General features: G+C 38.1%; 1 protein-coding gene across 1 annotated transcript; it reads left to right on the forward strand.

Moving 5' to 3' along the window:
- The first annotated feature begins 810 nt into the window (after positions 1–810).
- tamalin (trafficking regulator and scaffold protein tamalin) lies at positions 811–14,335 on the forward strand. Its single transcript, XM_058763939.1, has 8 exons — positions 811–1,220; positions 4,670–4,722; positions 5,621–5,675; positions 8,353–8,455; positions 10,305–10,398; positions 11,038–11,104; positions 12,644–12,710; positions 13,081–14,335. The coding sequence occupies exons 1-8, from the start codon at positions 843–845 to the stop codon at positions 13,584–13,586; spliced, it is 1,323 nt and encodes a 440-aa protein (XP_058619922.1). The 5' UTR covers positions 811–842; the 3' UTR covers positions 13,587–14,335.
- Positions 14,336–16,106: the final 1,771 nt, after the last annotated feature.

Below are 16,106 nucleotides of genomic sequence, written 5' to 3' on the forward strand. Positions count from 1 at the left end.
CATGATAACCCAAATATTAGTAATTAACAATACATATCAGTATTAAAATGAGCTCAGTTTTTTTTTACCTAAAATGTTGCCACAGTTGCATCGGTATGTGAGGACAATGGCCTTCTTTATTATGTCTGCTTTAATCTCAAGGTTCATTACTTTTACTAACCATGACATTCGCTAACGATGTCTGATTCGTGGATGAATTGTTCTTTAGAGTCGATTCTTTTCAAAGAGTCGGTTCACAAAACGACAATGGTGTGGCTAAATTAAGTTACTTCCAAACACTAGAAATATTACGAATGTACCTGAAATATGTTTGTTCACGTTTTATCAACTCACATACAAAACCTCTGAGTTGGTATTTTATTTATTGTGCAACAATCCAAAAAAAGATAAACTAAATGAAGTTCAATATTGCCTAATATTAATGCAAATTATAAGCATCTTATAAATACTATTATTATTATTATTATTATTAATTGTACATCGTTACGTGTTAAGAATCTCTTTTCGAAACAGTTCAAAAGAACCGATTCGCGGAAATGAGTCAATCTTGCCCTCACTGGTACAAACATAGTATTTGTCGACCATGGCAGTCAAACACATAAAACTATAGTACTTTTTGTAAGTAAGCATTGATAATAGTGTCTACTAAATAATGCTATGTATAATCCTATAACAGTATTTATTTATAACTGCAAAACAGTTTCAATGGCCTTCAATGTTGAGTGCCAAAACATCGCTTCTGTGCATGACTACCAATCGCATCGCGCAATTGTGTGGCCCCGCCCCCTTTTCAAGTATTTCCTTCACATGTGCGTTTCTAAACGCGACGAGTCTGTCCGCAGATGCTGCTGCTGCTGATACTGATACTGAGCAAGAGCTGGGGATTATTGCACAAGTCAGAGTGCTGGCTGGTGGCGAGTGGGTGGCTTTTCACCCACACTCAGTACTTTTCATCTCTCGCTCTTCTTTCATATACTGTTGCTTTCTTATTGAGTGTCACGCGGACTATGAAAAATATGACTTTCCGACGCTTAAAGAAGCTGAACTCAAACGAGCCGGACAGCGGCTTGCTGTATAATGACAGTGGGGAGATCTACTTTACGTCCTCCAAATCGGACAGCTGTGGGACCGTGGATCGTGGACCCTCAAACTCCACTGAGGTTTATAATTATAAGACCCTCGCTTACTCTGGAGGGACCCTACCGAGGAACTTCAAAAAGGTTAGAGCACTCCATTTGATACTTGAGATTCAGTTTGCAGTATTTGACTCATTAGAAGTGTTTACATGTACCATGGCGAAATATTATGAATATTTAGTTGTATATGTGATATTTATCAACTTTTGATTCCCTTCTGGAGGAAAAAAAAAGTTTTAGTCCAGCCTAAGGTTATTTACTGGTCATAGTCAACAACCCATGATCAAGGTGTTTGGGATAGTTTTAAATGCACTTTTCAGATTGTCAGGTTGGGAGACCATCTAAAACCAGATAAGACCAACAAACCATCTTGGGCTGGTTTAGGCTGTTTTTACAGCAATATTGTCAAGTTCTCACTATAGCCAGATGTTGAGTGCACATGCTTATTTAAACAATCCTGATCCTGAATAATCATATACCATCTTAAACTGGTTTTAGCTGGTCTCACAAAACATGGGAGACCAGCTAAGACCAGCAAACCAGTTTTTTCTTCAGCAAGGTTGAGCTGTAGTTTCCACAGTGTGTTACTGAGTTAAAATTGAACTCACACTTCATCACTCATATACTGATATCAACTACTGGAGTCAAAGCTTTAGACGTTATATTACACATGTTTACCTCCTTTATATCTGCCCTCTATGCTTCAACATCTTGAATATATTGTTTAGTGTTGTCTGGTCTTAATTAAGCACAGAAACAGCAGTCCTGTGATGAGTTTGCGTTGATTAGAACCAGCAGTTGCATGCAACACTCAAGTTTGATTAGTTTGAAGGCACACAAGTTGAGCTTCAACTCTCTTAATAACTTTTATATGCCACCATTATTTGATGTAACTTTATAGGACGGTGTTTCTCAAACCTGGTCTTGGAGTAGCCTTGAACTGGACATTTTGGATGTTTCTTTTATTAACACACCTGATCCATATCATCAGCTCGTTGTTTGATGCTCTGAACTGGGTATGAGACATTCCAAATGTGCAATACTCTAGTACTCCAGGATTAAGAAGCACTGTTGTATGGGACTAGTTAAGGTAGCTAGGCTCAATTAGGTAGTCAATTAGACTATGATGTCCCTGTTTGTATGGCTCAAGCAGTTGTCACACTTTGCTTGGCATGTAAAGTATTTCTTGACCTGCGCTCATTCACACCTGTCCATCGATGTGCATCTGTGACCATTAGCATGTGACGGTTCCTCTGAAGAAGCTCATTTGAATGAATACGTGCGAGCAGTCATGCAGAAATTTAGAAGTGGCTTCACTTGTTCATTTCTGCATGACTCTGAATCATTATTTTTCATGCAACACAGGCGATAATTCATATCATGCCACAAAGTAGAGATTGACCAATTTTCATATAACTTTTACTACGGTTCAGTGGTAAAATAATTCATTTTATTCATTGTTTACATACAATTTCACAAGGTCAAAGGTTGTATGCTCAACTTTTTTTTTTTTCTTAGGTTGCAACCATTCATTATCAGATGAGAAATTTTTAACATTATAAGCTAAGCTTTATAAAAATATGTATTATTCTATTAACAATAATAAATGTATTTTCATATAAATTATAAAAACTTATTATTAACAGTATTTCAAATTAGTTTTCAATTTACATATCTGAAAATGTTTTTATTTATTTATTTTTAGATAGATAGATGCATACATGAATGGTAAAGACCATGTATATTCCAAAGTCTCCCACACTTCCTTCCAAATCCAAAGAGAGGCATTCATCTGCTGGTCAATTCTACAATGTACTCCGCTTTGGCAAAAGCAGTTGCTCTCTTGGAATTTGACCATACAGATGTGAGCCTGCTTGGTACTGGCCCTTGGGTTTAGACACTGAAGTATGTTTCATGGTCACTCATGGTGTAAAGTGTTTCCTGGTGTCTTTGGACCACCCACACGCAGGTCTAACTCCAACTCTTTTGAGTAACTGTAAACAGCTTGTATGTGTCCCTGCTGAATTCTGGTCCTGCTCTTTACAGTCCACCTCCTGTGTGGCCAGCCGAGCTGTTTTATGGATCCTGACCAAGTGTCCGGGGCAGTGAAGCCCCCTCCAGATTGTCCATCTATAACCTTTGTGGTGTGTAACTGAATTTACTGCAGAATTGAAAGAGCCTGAGTGACCAGGAGTCAGTGCAGTTGTGTTGTTGTCCATGTAATGAAATGGCTTTTGATATTCGAATAGGTCTGATATGATCTCAGTATTTCCTGGTAACTGTCTGGTTGGCAATCAAAATGACATCTATAATCTAGTATGTGTTATAACTCTGATATTCTTAAAGGGATAGCTCACCCAGAAACGACAATACTGTCATTTACCCTTTACTTTTCTTCTGTCTCAGTGTTTTGTTTTAGTTTGTTTTCGTTTATTTTAATTTTAGTTTTATGTTTTGTTATAGTTTCAGTTCTTTGTTTTTGTTTAATGTTTTTATCAATGCATTGAAAGTCAATGATGTCCAATGTTTTGTCATTGAGGGTGGACTATCCCTTTAAGACTATGTTGCTGTTTACAAATAGAAGTATTTTAGGTTGAGGGAAAAATATTTAAGTTATTTGAATTAGGGCAGCATGACCGCAAACACAATGGCTCCTTGACAGCTGGTTTACTCTAATCTAGTCTGCAAAATTTAAATGTTGTATTTTAATTAGCAGAAATTAGTCTTAAACAAAGCTTACTCACAGTGGAGTACTACACGACAAGATTGGATTCTAGGGCAGGGCAGGTTTATGAACAGCTCTCTGTATCTGGACTCCTACACTTTGCGTGAACGCCGGGCCACAACAGGGTATTGTGTGGCCGAGAGCTTTGCTACCCCATCCAACTGGCCCCGAGGGACCCTCTTAGCTACATGGAAATAAATGAAGTCATTGAGGGGGACCCTACGACAATTCTCAAAGTGTACGAAAATAAAGAAAGGCAACGTTTTACTAGCTTTGGAGGGTTCGTGCACAAAGTGCACTTTGTGGGAAGCTGAAGTTGTTGAGGTTGAGGTACTGCCCGATTGAATGGGTGTCTGTAAGAGCAGGCGTAATATGAATGAATTCTTATGTCTGTTGCGTGGTTTGGGTTTGCAACATTATCAGCCAGAGCATCAGTGCTGATGGAGCACATGACAGAACTTGTATTCGCCAACCTGGCTGCATCAGATCTCCTTGTGATAATTTCAGAGACGCTTGCAGCAATAAGATAAAATAAGATCAGAGAAAACCACGATGGAAATGGTTAAGTGAAAGCGGCAGGCAGATATGCATTTCAGGTTATATCTGCGATGTCGTGCGAGCTGTTAAACAATGTGAAATTTAACACGTTGCACAGCCTACAACTCAAACTATGGCAAAAGACCTGTTGATCAGAGGGGAATTCTAAGTGCATAAGGGCAGCTATTCCAAAGGTCACGAATACTCATTTTTTTTCCTCTCTTGTTGTCTTTCTATTTTTCCCTTCATCTCTCTTCATCTTGCTAAACAGAATGGTGGGCTGCAAAAATGGAAGCCCCTTTCACTCTCTCCAGAACCACAAAGGTAAGATTGCCACTGCTTGTTCTCCACCTACACAGATTTGATTGGTGTTTGCTTGCGTCATTGTTACTTCCTTAAAAAACACTCTATTTATTGCGACAGTTATGAAAACGTCAGACCCTAGTCATTCACGCTTTTTCCAAGGTGTCATGGAATAAAAATATCCGCCCTTAAACAACCAGAATTATAGATTTATATAAACTGGCCTTTTTGGAAGACCGAATGAGTGAAGTGAGGCCTGAATGAGTCTGTGAATAAAAAGGAGTGCGATATGGATCGGCCAGATGGTCATAATCTTTCTTCACTGTATGCATCTCTTAATTGTTTAGTATGCGTATGCATAATTCATGATTGCCTAATGATGTATGAGTGCTTTCAGAAACACAGGATTCTTGTCATGTCATGGTATTCATAATGGACACGTTTGAATCCCAAGATTGCTCAGTTGACTAGACAACTATTATTATCCCAACAGAAGTCATCTCCAGTTCAAAATGCACCTGTGATAGTCATTCATGTCCTTAGGCCTTTTTTATCGAGAACTGTAAAAACACAGACTGTATAATGGTATGAAACCGAAAGCACACTGAAAACATAGTTTGAAAATGAGCTGTTCAGTTGTCACACCCAGAATCTTTTTGTTTGTTTTTTTTTTGACTTTTTGTTCTTTTTCAAACATTTCCCATTACGCCACACAGCAGTATCATGCGGTTGATTATGCGTTTCCTCTGTGTGTCTTTCTTCATCCATGTTCCTGTAAGCATTAACCATCATAGTCACAGATTGAGACAAAACTGTTCAGAACAGCACTTTACTAAGACTGTCTCTGTGTAGCAGCCTTTTTTTTTTTTTTTTTGCTCATATTAACAGAATACCCTCTATTTTGTTTTTTTCCTTCCAGGAAAACCGTGATCCTGATGAAGAAAGAGGATGAGGCCTTTGGCTTTGAGATCCAGGTAAGAGGGATTTAAAACTGTCTCTTTGAATTCATTCAAGGTGTCTGAAATAGTGGTAAATAATGTACAACCTTTCTAAGGTGACTTAGCTTGCACATGTGGGTGGGCCGCTCCAGTAAGACTTTAGATGAAGGATCTATTCATAGTTAAATAGCTGTTATGTTCAGTTGATGACACCAGTGTTTATTTTACCTCATTTTGACCGAAACAAGTATTAGCTATGGTTTATCCATGTGTATCCAGTTGTAGTTGTGACAGAATCAGAAATCCCTCTTGGTATAAGAACTTGCTTGTTTTCTCTAATTTCTTCCTCACAGTGAACACTTTATCAAAGTCTGGTTCCTCAATGTGGAACCGATTATGAACTCTGCATTCATAATTATTTATCCCAGTTCAAAGCAGTATGTCATTTGTTTTGACATATGTACCAGATAGCTAGTTTATATTTAGTAGTGTATAATAGTTCAGATGCAGGATGGAGGACCCCTCCTTTCCTGCTTTGTCCTCTAGTACAGGACATGACATCAAGTTTGTCTCACATGAGAGGCAACATCAATAAATGAATTGTTTTCTAGGATGGCGTGCTGTAGACAACATTGTTTTCGGAGTCTCTTAGCAGCAGGGATACGGTTGGCCGTATCTACTATGTAAATATGTCTGTACTTTGCATCTCCTGAGGCGCTCCGTGTCTCAGAGATTCGCGTAAGTGGTTGGAGTGTGTGGGAAGAGGAAGGAAACAGACGATTCCAAACATTTGAAAATATTTAACAAATGATTCACGTTTCAGAGATGTTTGTAAATTTGCATGTGTTTTTCTTTTTCCTAAATATAGTCCGAGTGTTTATTGGGAGTTCAGGCCATACAATATTGCAATGGGTATTTAACACTATAGAGGGACAGTTCACCCAAAAAGTTTCAAAATGTTCTCACCCTCATAATATTTGAAACCATATGACTTTTTCTGTGTTTAGTTTAATTTTATTTTTTTTTATTTAATGAGAATGTCAGAGCTGCTGTTTTCCATACAATGAAAGTGAATGGCAACTTGCTGTCAAGCAAGATTTTTAATTGAATATCCACTGAAATTGCTGTATGTTCCTCACACTAACTTGACTGAATGAACGGCTTTAGAAGGTTTAAAATATAGCGCACACAAGTAACATTAACTGCTTTTTGGTGCTTTTTGGCAGCTGACACCCCCAGTCCCCATTCACTTTCATTGTAATGTTAAAGAGCAGCGTGATCATTTTTCAAAACCTCTCTTTTTGTGTTCTACTGAATGATGTCAGTCATTGACATTTGTAACAACACGAGGGTGAGTAAATGATGACAGAACAGTCATTTTTGAGTAAACTATTCCTTTTTGAAGAGTCACCCAAAGTTTAGTCAGATTCACCTTTTCTATTTGACAGAATGAGGTTTAACAGTATTCTCAGCTCACAAAGCTGTTAACCTCAACAACAGCTTTGGGTTTCTGTATGGGAAATGAGCTGCAGCATCAGTCGTCCTCAAAGCTATTGAAATCAGGCATTCCTACGCATGTTACACTCAAGAAATTGTCATTCATTGTGAAAGTGAACATCGTGAGAGCATCTTGGAGCCACAGCGTGTTTCTGTGGTGACTGATGAAAACATTGTGTACCACAGCAAACATTCGGGGCTCCACTAACGTCAGGAAACTAACAGCAAAGTAAGATGCTCATTTGAATCTGCGCACATCCATGAACCAAAGTACCACTGATACCAAAGGCGCCAACATGCAAATGGCTTTAGTATATCAGCATGTCCGTTTCGACATGAGCTACTGATTACAGTTATAATGGGAACAGAAGCTGATGTTTTGCATATCGACAGTCTCTTCCTGTTCTGTTTTAAACTTCTCTTGCTGTGTAGAAGTGCATGGTGTTTTTAACTCCTAGAATTCATTCTCTGAAATATCTCACACCACTATGATTTGTTCTAGCCTCTTGCCCATCATCCATCCATTCAACACTTATAATATATTACATTATCCATTTTGCTAAGCGCTTGTCCCATGTTTCTTGCTTCACTTCTGAAAAACGTAATATTCTGACTGAATTGAATAATTGAATATCATTTTTAATTTGGAAATTGCCACATTTACGGAAGTAAAATTGGTTTTGACACCAAGTAAACTGGCTGTATTTGTTGCTAAGTCTCAGAAATGGTGCAAAAATATAAACTGCTGAATAGTCACACATTTTTGTAAGCCTCAGCCAGATGGCTTGGTGTGGCTTAGTGGTGATGAACTGCATTTACAGTTCAAACATCGAAACAACAACAAATGGCCCAGTTTCAGTGTGGCTTGTTTATCAAGGATGTTTGCATGCGAGTAAACCACCTGGAGCCATCCCTCACGTTCCGCATCCTTTAAGCCATTGGGTCTGTCAGTCAGTCTTTGTGAAGCCGCGCAGGTCAACATTCTAGTCATTTAGCACATTATGGTGTTAATCCACTGTGGAAACACTATCAGAACTGATTTAGCAATGCTACGTCGAACAATAAGCCACAGCTTACAAGAAAATGGCACACCTTGCTAGCGTATGACTCATTTTGTTTACTTTAGTATAATCTGATCGCAGATCTACAAACAACGTTACCTTCTGCAGACGAGACATCTTTGTTTACAGTGGGTTTTTTTATTGCTTTTCTACAGACATATGGGCTGCATCACCAGAGTGAGAACTCGGTGGAGATGTGCACCTTTGTTTGCAAAGTCCACGAAGACAGTCCTGCCCAACTTGCAGGCCTTAAAGTTGGTAAGTGTGCTCACATTAACACCACCCTTTATGTATGCTCAGTAATTCCTGCTCTGAACTGGCATTTGACACAGAGGCTAGAATATTCAGAGTGGTCCGTGGGGTCACAGGGAGTGCGTTAAGGCGTTTTAAAGCATAAAGATCAGTTTCCTTCATCTAGCTCTTGAATATCCTGTTTTGTAATAAAATGAGTCTCTGTGAATAGGAATAATATTTCAGAAGGCTTGCTTTCTCACTTGGAGATCTCATCAATCTGTCAACACCATGACAGTTGAGTGGCAGCCCTGCTGTTTAAGCAAGAGCAAATATCACAGAGCAGCACCCACGTAGACTGTACGTAGATTTTTACTCTTTCAAACTGTAAAACCGGATACTGTCAAGTCACTGTGTGGCTTTTTTTGTGGGCTGCATATTTATATATAAAGGTTTTTTGTTTTTTTTTTCTCCTGAACGTTGTTTCCTTTTTGTTTTAGCAAGTTCTTACTGTACTTAACATATCTTTTACTTGGTATAAATGAAAAGGAGCTGTTAAATTTTAAGCTTTAAAAATCTAGAAGATCATTTTGAGCCATTGGTTCTCTTGATAATATCTAAAAGTGTTTGAAAAGTTTCTTATGCTCACCAAGGCTGCATTTATTTGATCAAAATACAGTATAACATTGTTATAAAATATTACATTTTGTTCAATTTAATACAAATTCTTTACTAATACTTTGCTCAAAAGTATTGTTTTCTTTCAAAAACAAAACTTACTGACCACAAAATTTTGTAGTAGTTTTAGTCCTTGTAGAAACTTGTTAGCAACTTTATTTAGAGTTTATAGAACAAGTAGAACAAATGCTTTTCTGAAAATACATCTGTCATTGTCCTATAATGCCCTATTCAGGCTTATGAATTGTTACCACTTGCAAGAAACTTTATATGCAGAATCTGCATTCTTTTCTATAATTTCAAAAAGAACAAACAGTTCTGCATCTAAAATACCCATTTGATCTGTTCTGAGATCAGTTGATCTTCCCCAAAGTCCAAAATATAACAATTACAACTCCTAGATAAACTGATGTCAGATCAGAGGTAAAGAGGAACTCCTACTCGGAGTTGCTGTGCGTGTGTTGGTTTCGCTTCCTGCATTCCCTGCATGCTTTGCACTATTGTCGTCTTTGGCCTGTCTCTCAAAAGCACGTGACCTCATCGTTCTTAGACAAGAAAACCCAAAACTCTCCAAGGAGAAAAGGAATTGTTTCATTACATATTGATGTGCGCGATCCAGCCCCTCTCCAGCAGATGTCCCAAAACACTTTAGTGAAATGTCTTCCAAAAATCCTCCAAGTTGTTTTGTAATAGAGAAAAAGTTATTACATGACATTTGTTAATTCATGGTTAAACCTGTATAACTTGTCTTTAGTGGAACAGAAGCGGAGATGTTTAGCAGAGTGTTCATGCTGCTCTTTTCCATACAATGAAAGTGGATGGTCCATGCATGCCAAGCTCTAAAAAGGTCAAAACAAGCATCATAAATGCAGTCAATGCAATTTGCACTTTATATTTCACATAGTGAAATTGAATGTGATCACTGAAAATGTTTCCTGTGAACTCTTGTGTATCAGCCATGGTCACTGTTCACTTTCATTGTGTGGAAATGAGATCTCACAATAAGTGTTTCCTTTTGTGTTCCTTGGAAGAAAATAAGTCAGGTTTTAAAATGCAGTAAACGATGAAAAGTTTTGGTGGAACTATCCATTTAAGGCCTAACACAGTACACAAAATGTTGCTTATACAATGTCCAATCAGATCTAATCTCAGTTTAACACAATTTTTATTTTTTATTTTTTTTATTTTGGATTTGTAGGAGATACAATTGCCAGCGTGAACGACACTTCTATGGAAGGCTTTCGTCATAAAGAAATCGTCCAGCTCATTAAATCATCAGGCAACAGCATTAGGTATGTAAATACGTAGTGTTCTACCATGTCTGGTTTTCTAAAGAAGCGAAATTGTCACTCTTTCTTCAAAGTAGAATATACGCTTTAAAAGTTTCAATTAAAACTAAATTGTTCCAAGTGTACCTGTGGTCTTTTTTTGATTGGCATGAAAAATTAGATCTGCTATTACTTGATTGGAACCACACTCTCCTTCCCCCCCCTTTTATTTCCTGTTTAATAAAAGATAAAAGGCCAGTGAAAATGAACCTCCATTTATAAAGTGTGGAGACCAGTGATGTGAACCACATGAATGCAAAGAAGTTCATGCCTTCCTTCTCCACGGCTTTTAACCCAATTATTTACACTTTTAAACATGGGGTTATGCTGTAAATGAGAGTTTACAGCAGCCCATTAAAAAGAGGTTCCCGCTTCATATCCATATCACCAATGTCGGTATTGAAATTATATACATTTGGGGGAAGGGGAGTTTTGTATTACCACTAAGCTCATATTCAGACACGTTGTGGTCTCAAGTCTGTTTTAAAGAGCTCTTTGACTGTTTAATTGGTGTGTTTAATAGATCGAGGCTTTGAAGTGTAATACCGCACAGTATAGGAAGTGACTTTGTCATGCAACGCTGTGTTTTGTTCCTGTGTCTAGGCTAGAAACCATCTACAGCGACTCTATACGAAAAGCAGAATTGGAAGCCCGACTGCAGTATCTAAAGGTAAGTCTCTCGAACCACATGCTGGAATCAAACAGCGTGTCGTCTCGTATACGGAGACGTTTACAAGCATTGTAATGTAAGCCCAGCTTTAACACAGCTGCCCTGGTCTGGCACCGAGCACTAGCGCTGAGCACACCTGTTTTCTCGCACACCCCACCTGTTCCATTGACAGGCCAGTCTTAATCCTCACATACCACAGTACAGCTGACACAGCGCTGTCCGAAACGAAGCAAGGCACATTTTTACATTCCTTAGGACATTCTCATATGTGAAAGAAGATGCCATAACGTTTAAATACAACTATAATACGGTTTCATTTTTGTTGTCACTTCTGTGCTATTTGAAAGACACTTTTTGGGACAAAGGCGTTTGTCAGGGTCAAAAGAAAACTGATCTAAAAATCAAATAAATATAGATGTCAGACGATGTTAGTTATCACAGCTACATTCAGTTTATTTTTGTTCATTTGAAATATTTAAATTACTAAAACTGAAAAACCAAAAGCACAACAAAATTTGTATAACTTAAACTAAAAGTAAAATGAAAACAGAAAAACTCTTTCAAATTATTAATAAAAAATATTGTATTCTATAAATAATACTAAAATTTCCCTGGCTCACTGAAAGTTACCAAACTTTACCAAAACAGTCAGCTTTCCATTGATCTATAGTTTATGATGGGACGATATTTGGCCGAGATACAACTATTTGAAAATCTAGAATCTGAGGGTGCAAAAAAATCAAAATACTGAGAAAATCACCTTTTAAAGTTGTCCAAATTAAGTTCTTAGCTATGCATATTACTAATCAAAATTTAAGTTTTGATATTTAAGGTAGGAAATTTACAAAATATCTTCATGGAACATGATCTTTACTTAATATCCTAATGATTTTTGGCATAAAAGAAAAATTTATCATTTTGACCCATACAATGTATTGTTGGCTATTGCTACAAATATACCCATGCGACTTAGTGACTAGTTTTGTGGTCCAGGGTCACATATTTAAAAACACTAATAATTTAATAACACTGCTAAATTAAATTATTTGCAAACCTTAATATCCATTTTTCATAATGTACATTATAATGTTGTGATGCCTAAACTTAATTGTAGAATTTAAAACAATTTATTTTAGTTTAATGTTTTGTCAAATGTTTATATTGTCAATTTAACAGTTGTCTGCCATAACTTTAAAATAATATTCTGCTCTTTGCTATGTTTATTGTAAAATGGGTGCATCCCTTGTTTTTATCCATTTTACTGAATCTCATAATAAAAAAAGATACCAGAATAAATACAAAAATTAAGTTTATTAGAATAATGACAAAGTATTATATTTGGTGACAAAACAAAAAAACTCTGCAATGAGTTCAAATTTGTTGGTTTGATGCGAGAAGTAGCAATAGAGAACTGAGAACTGTCTTGACCTCACTGACCACACACTTCCCTGTTCTCAGTGATGATGGGGAAAAAGTAAATGAACAGACTGGTTGAATGACACATGAAATGAGTCTTACTGTGTCTTTTTGTCTCTCCAGCAAACCTTGCATGAGAAATGGGATGAATACAGATCTCTAATGGTGCAGGAGCAGCGGCTTGTGCATGGTGAGTTTTTAGTACTTGATAGCGATCTTTATTACACTAGGCCTTCGAATGAGCTGGTTTCAATAATGTCTAAAGGTTGGCAGCCTGATATTTGCACACTTCTGCATGTATTTGTATCACACAAAACACTTCCTGTTAGCACAATGTTGTGTTGGACAACTTAAGAGTGTGGTAAATGAAGAAAAACATATTTAGAAGCACATGCTAGTTTTTTCCAGTGTGATTAAAGATCAAAATAAATGCCATAGCATACCAACAGAATACTTTACTAGCCGGCAGGATCCCTTAAAGACTTATTTTAAAACGGGGAGTAATTTTCCTTTAAAACATTTCCAGAGGTTAATTTAGCTATCTGTTTCCAATCTCACAGGCATCGTCATGAGTGATGTGGCTGTGTACGAGTCTCTGGAGTCAGCCGGTTTATACGGTAGTCTTGGTGCTCCGAGTCCCGCTGTCATGCGTGCGTTACTTGGCACTGGGAGCACGAGCAGCAGCGTCAGCCATCTCAGTGCCGCCACAACTGAGGACGACCCACTCTACCAAACCTGCATCTTTCAGGGGGAGCGTTCCAACAACGCCAGCAACGACGAGCTCGACGCAAACCGAGAGAAGACTCAAAGCGGCCGTCCACGCCTCATCCGACCTGCCAGCGAGCTCTTCACTACTGCCAAGACCACCCTGTCCCGCAGCGCCAGCACACGCAGTTACCTGAGGGGCCCGCCGTCGTCATCCTCGGTGCCTCATGGAGAGAAACAGCAGTGCGGAGGGTTCAGCACACTGCAGCGCAAACCCAAACAGAAGAGCTTCAGGCGGAGGCTGTTGAAGTACATTCCCGGACTAAACCGACCCCTGGAAGAGGAGGAAAGCAAACTGTGAGAAACAAAAGCGAACTGAGAATTCAAAGACTCCCTTAGCCAAAGACTAAATGTTTAAAATGAGCGAAAAGGAAACTGGAGACCAAAAGCGGACGCCAAGATAAACCAAAGAATCCAGTGATGATAGAACAGTGTTTTCATCTTGTTTTCTGAGAAGAATTGAGAGTCTGTTTGGTCAAGCCGGTAGTAATTTTAAGTGTGCCAAAAGCATCTGAATACAAAACATTAGCTAAAGATTGGTTGGGCAACTTAAATATTAGTTTTAGACTTGAAGTATTCAGATTCGTCTATAATGCTGAGAGTAGATGTGGATGTCTGTTTGTCGCTGGAATATTGTTTAAAATTCTGTAACAACAGTTAACGAGACCCAAAAATGTGGACCAGTGTGTCTTAATCACTTTGTTCATCTCCTTTAACTAGTTTATTAACATTGTCTAACTTTATTTCATGGTGCACATTTTGCACCTAAATCAAGAAGCAAATGTTTGTACATATTTTGTTCATGTTTAAGTTATTTATTTAATGTTTATTTTCTGTGGTTGTTTGTTTGTTTGTTTTTTTTCGTTTTGTAATTGTTAATTGAAGATGTACAAAATGAAGGATTTTTTTTATTTTTTATTATTTGATCATATTTGAAAATACTTTGGTCCTGAATGATATTTAACAAGTGCCTTTTTGGCATGTATGTGTAAATATTTTTTTTTAATTTTTTGTGACAATGTAGATTGAAAATAAAAGGATGGTATTTTTCCCTCATAATTTCTCTAGTACATTTTTTTTTTTTTTGCTCTTTTCTATGTTGAATACGTATGCTCAGGTTATTTTCCCTGAAGTCCACTTCACACTAAACTCCCTGCTGTTTGAGCACAAGTGCTCTTATTGTGCAGATGTCTTTGATTTCTTTCCAAAATATTTTTCTTTGCACTTACGATACCGGCAGCTCATACAAAAGACTACACCCTAATGTGCTTTCCTAACCTCAAAAACAACATCATCCTATGGGGCAGAGACTGTGTGTATTGTAGTGTGAAGGGATTGGTTGCATTCCTCTAATGCTGGACTCTGAGGGACCTTCAGTGATATCAAATGAATTCGTTGTAGGGAATGTGCGGATCGCTGTTAGGAACATGCATCGGAATGTGCATCTAAAAAGTGACCCCAGGATTCCAGGCCACAAGCCTTTATTCTCTTCCTTTAGGTCAGCGCTGAACCCTTGCCCTCTGCCTGCACACACACAAACACATTCCCCCATGGTGCTTTGACCAGACACAAACCGCATCGTCACCCCAGTGTACAGCCTGACCTTCCAGGTCACGAAATACTCCCCCTTTTATTTTCTCTTGCTCTCTTTACGTCGTTTCCCTTTTGTCTGCCTTCACAGCCGGTGCCCGTTACGTCAGAACCTCTTTGGATGGTCGCTGGTGTCAATACTGCATAGTTCCCTGTGTCTTGATTAGCTATTGTTTTGTCTTTGGTTACAGAGACGGGTGTGTGGGTAACTTGTCAGCTGAAGACGTAATTGGGTTTTTAAGCAGATTTTGAAGGCTGACGTCATTTCATGCCGTGACGATAGTTTTAAAAAAAGTCTGAATGCATAATTAGTTAGGAGACAAGGGGACCCAAAGCAAAGCCATGAATGGGCCTTTTAATGCTTGTTCAAAACAATGGGCTGACAGTGGGTTGTGTGCAATTAGCACGGCAGGAGAGATGGGAGCTTGGTAGAGATGGGACACTCAAGTTTGTTAATATGCATATTTATATCTTATGATGTTTGCTAAAGAAAGCATTACTATAATTATTGCTCTTAAGGTGCAGTCACATTCACTGTTGTTAGGCAAAATTTCACAGGCGATTTGGGGTTTTGTGTGAGAGTGAAACGTTTTTGCAGTTTTGCTCATGTGGAAGTTTACAGTGATTTGATCTATTTCTAAGTGTTAAACTTAGCATGGTATTGCTTGATTGATTTCTAAAAAGGACTGATATTTAGAATTCACTTTGGCCTAGTAGATCCTAGGATCCCGTAAATCCTGCGTACGCTCAGATTTGATCTTAGAGTGTGCGTACGCTTAAATCCACGCCAAAGCTCATATTTATAAAAACGGTCTTTGACGTGGAAAAGTGCTTAGCGTCACGTCAGGGTCTGAGCAGACGTACGCACTTTTTATTGTCGGAGTAATGCAGAATTTTTCAAATGTAAGCTGTTCTTGCAGCTCCCTGTTCTAAATTATGATGATTGGTGATGTTTTATATGTTAATGATATTAATTAGGAGTCGTTCACAAGGCAGAGAGCTGAAACCATTCAATTGCGCGCAAGTTCAAGATAATTTGCAATTCATAGATTTCACATCTGAAAGAGACGCGTACGCTCGTTTTCTGTTCGTACGTTCATTCTATGAATCGCACGTACGCATTTCTGAGAAACGATCGTAAGATCAAATTTAGGACGGTTTCTGCGCAACATTTTATAAATGAGGCCCCTGTTCTTGGCTCACTAAGCAACCACTAAACAAACACATAAGG

This window comes from Onychostoma macrolepis, chromosome 23 (assembly GCF_012432095.1).
Source record: "Onychostoma macrolepis isolate SWU-2019 chromosome 23, ASM1243209v1, whole genome shotgun sequence".
Lineage (NCBI taxonomy): Eukaryota > Metazoa > Chordata > Actinopteri > Cypriniformes > Cyprinidae > Onychostoma > Onychostoma macrolepis.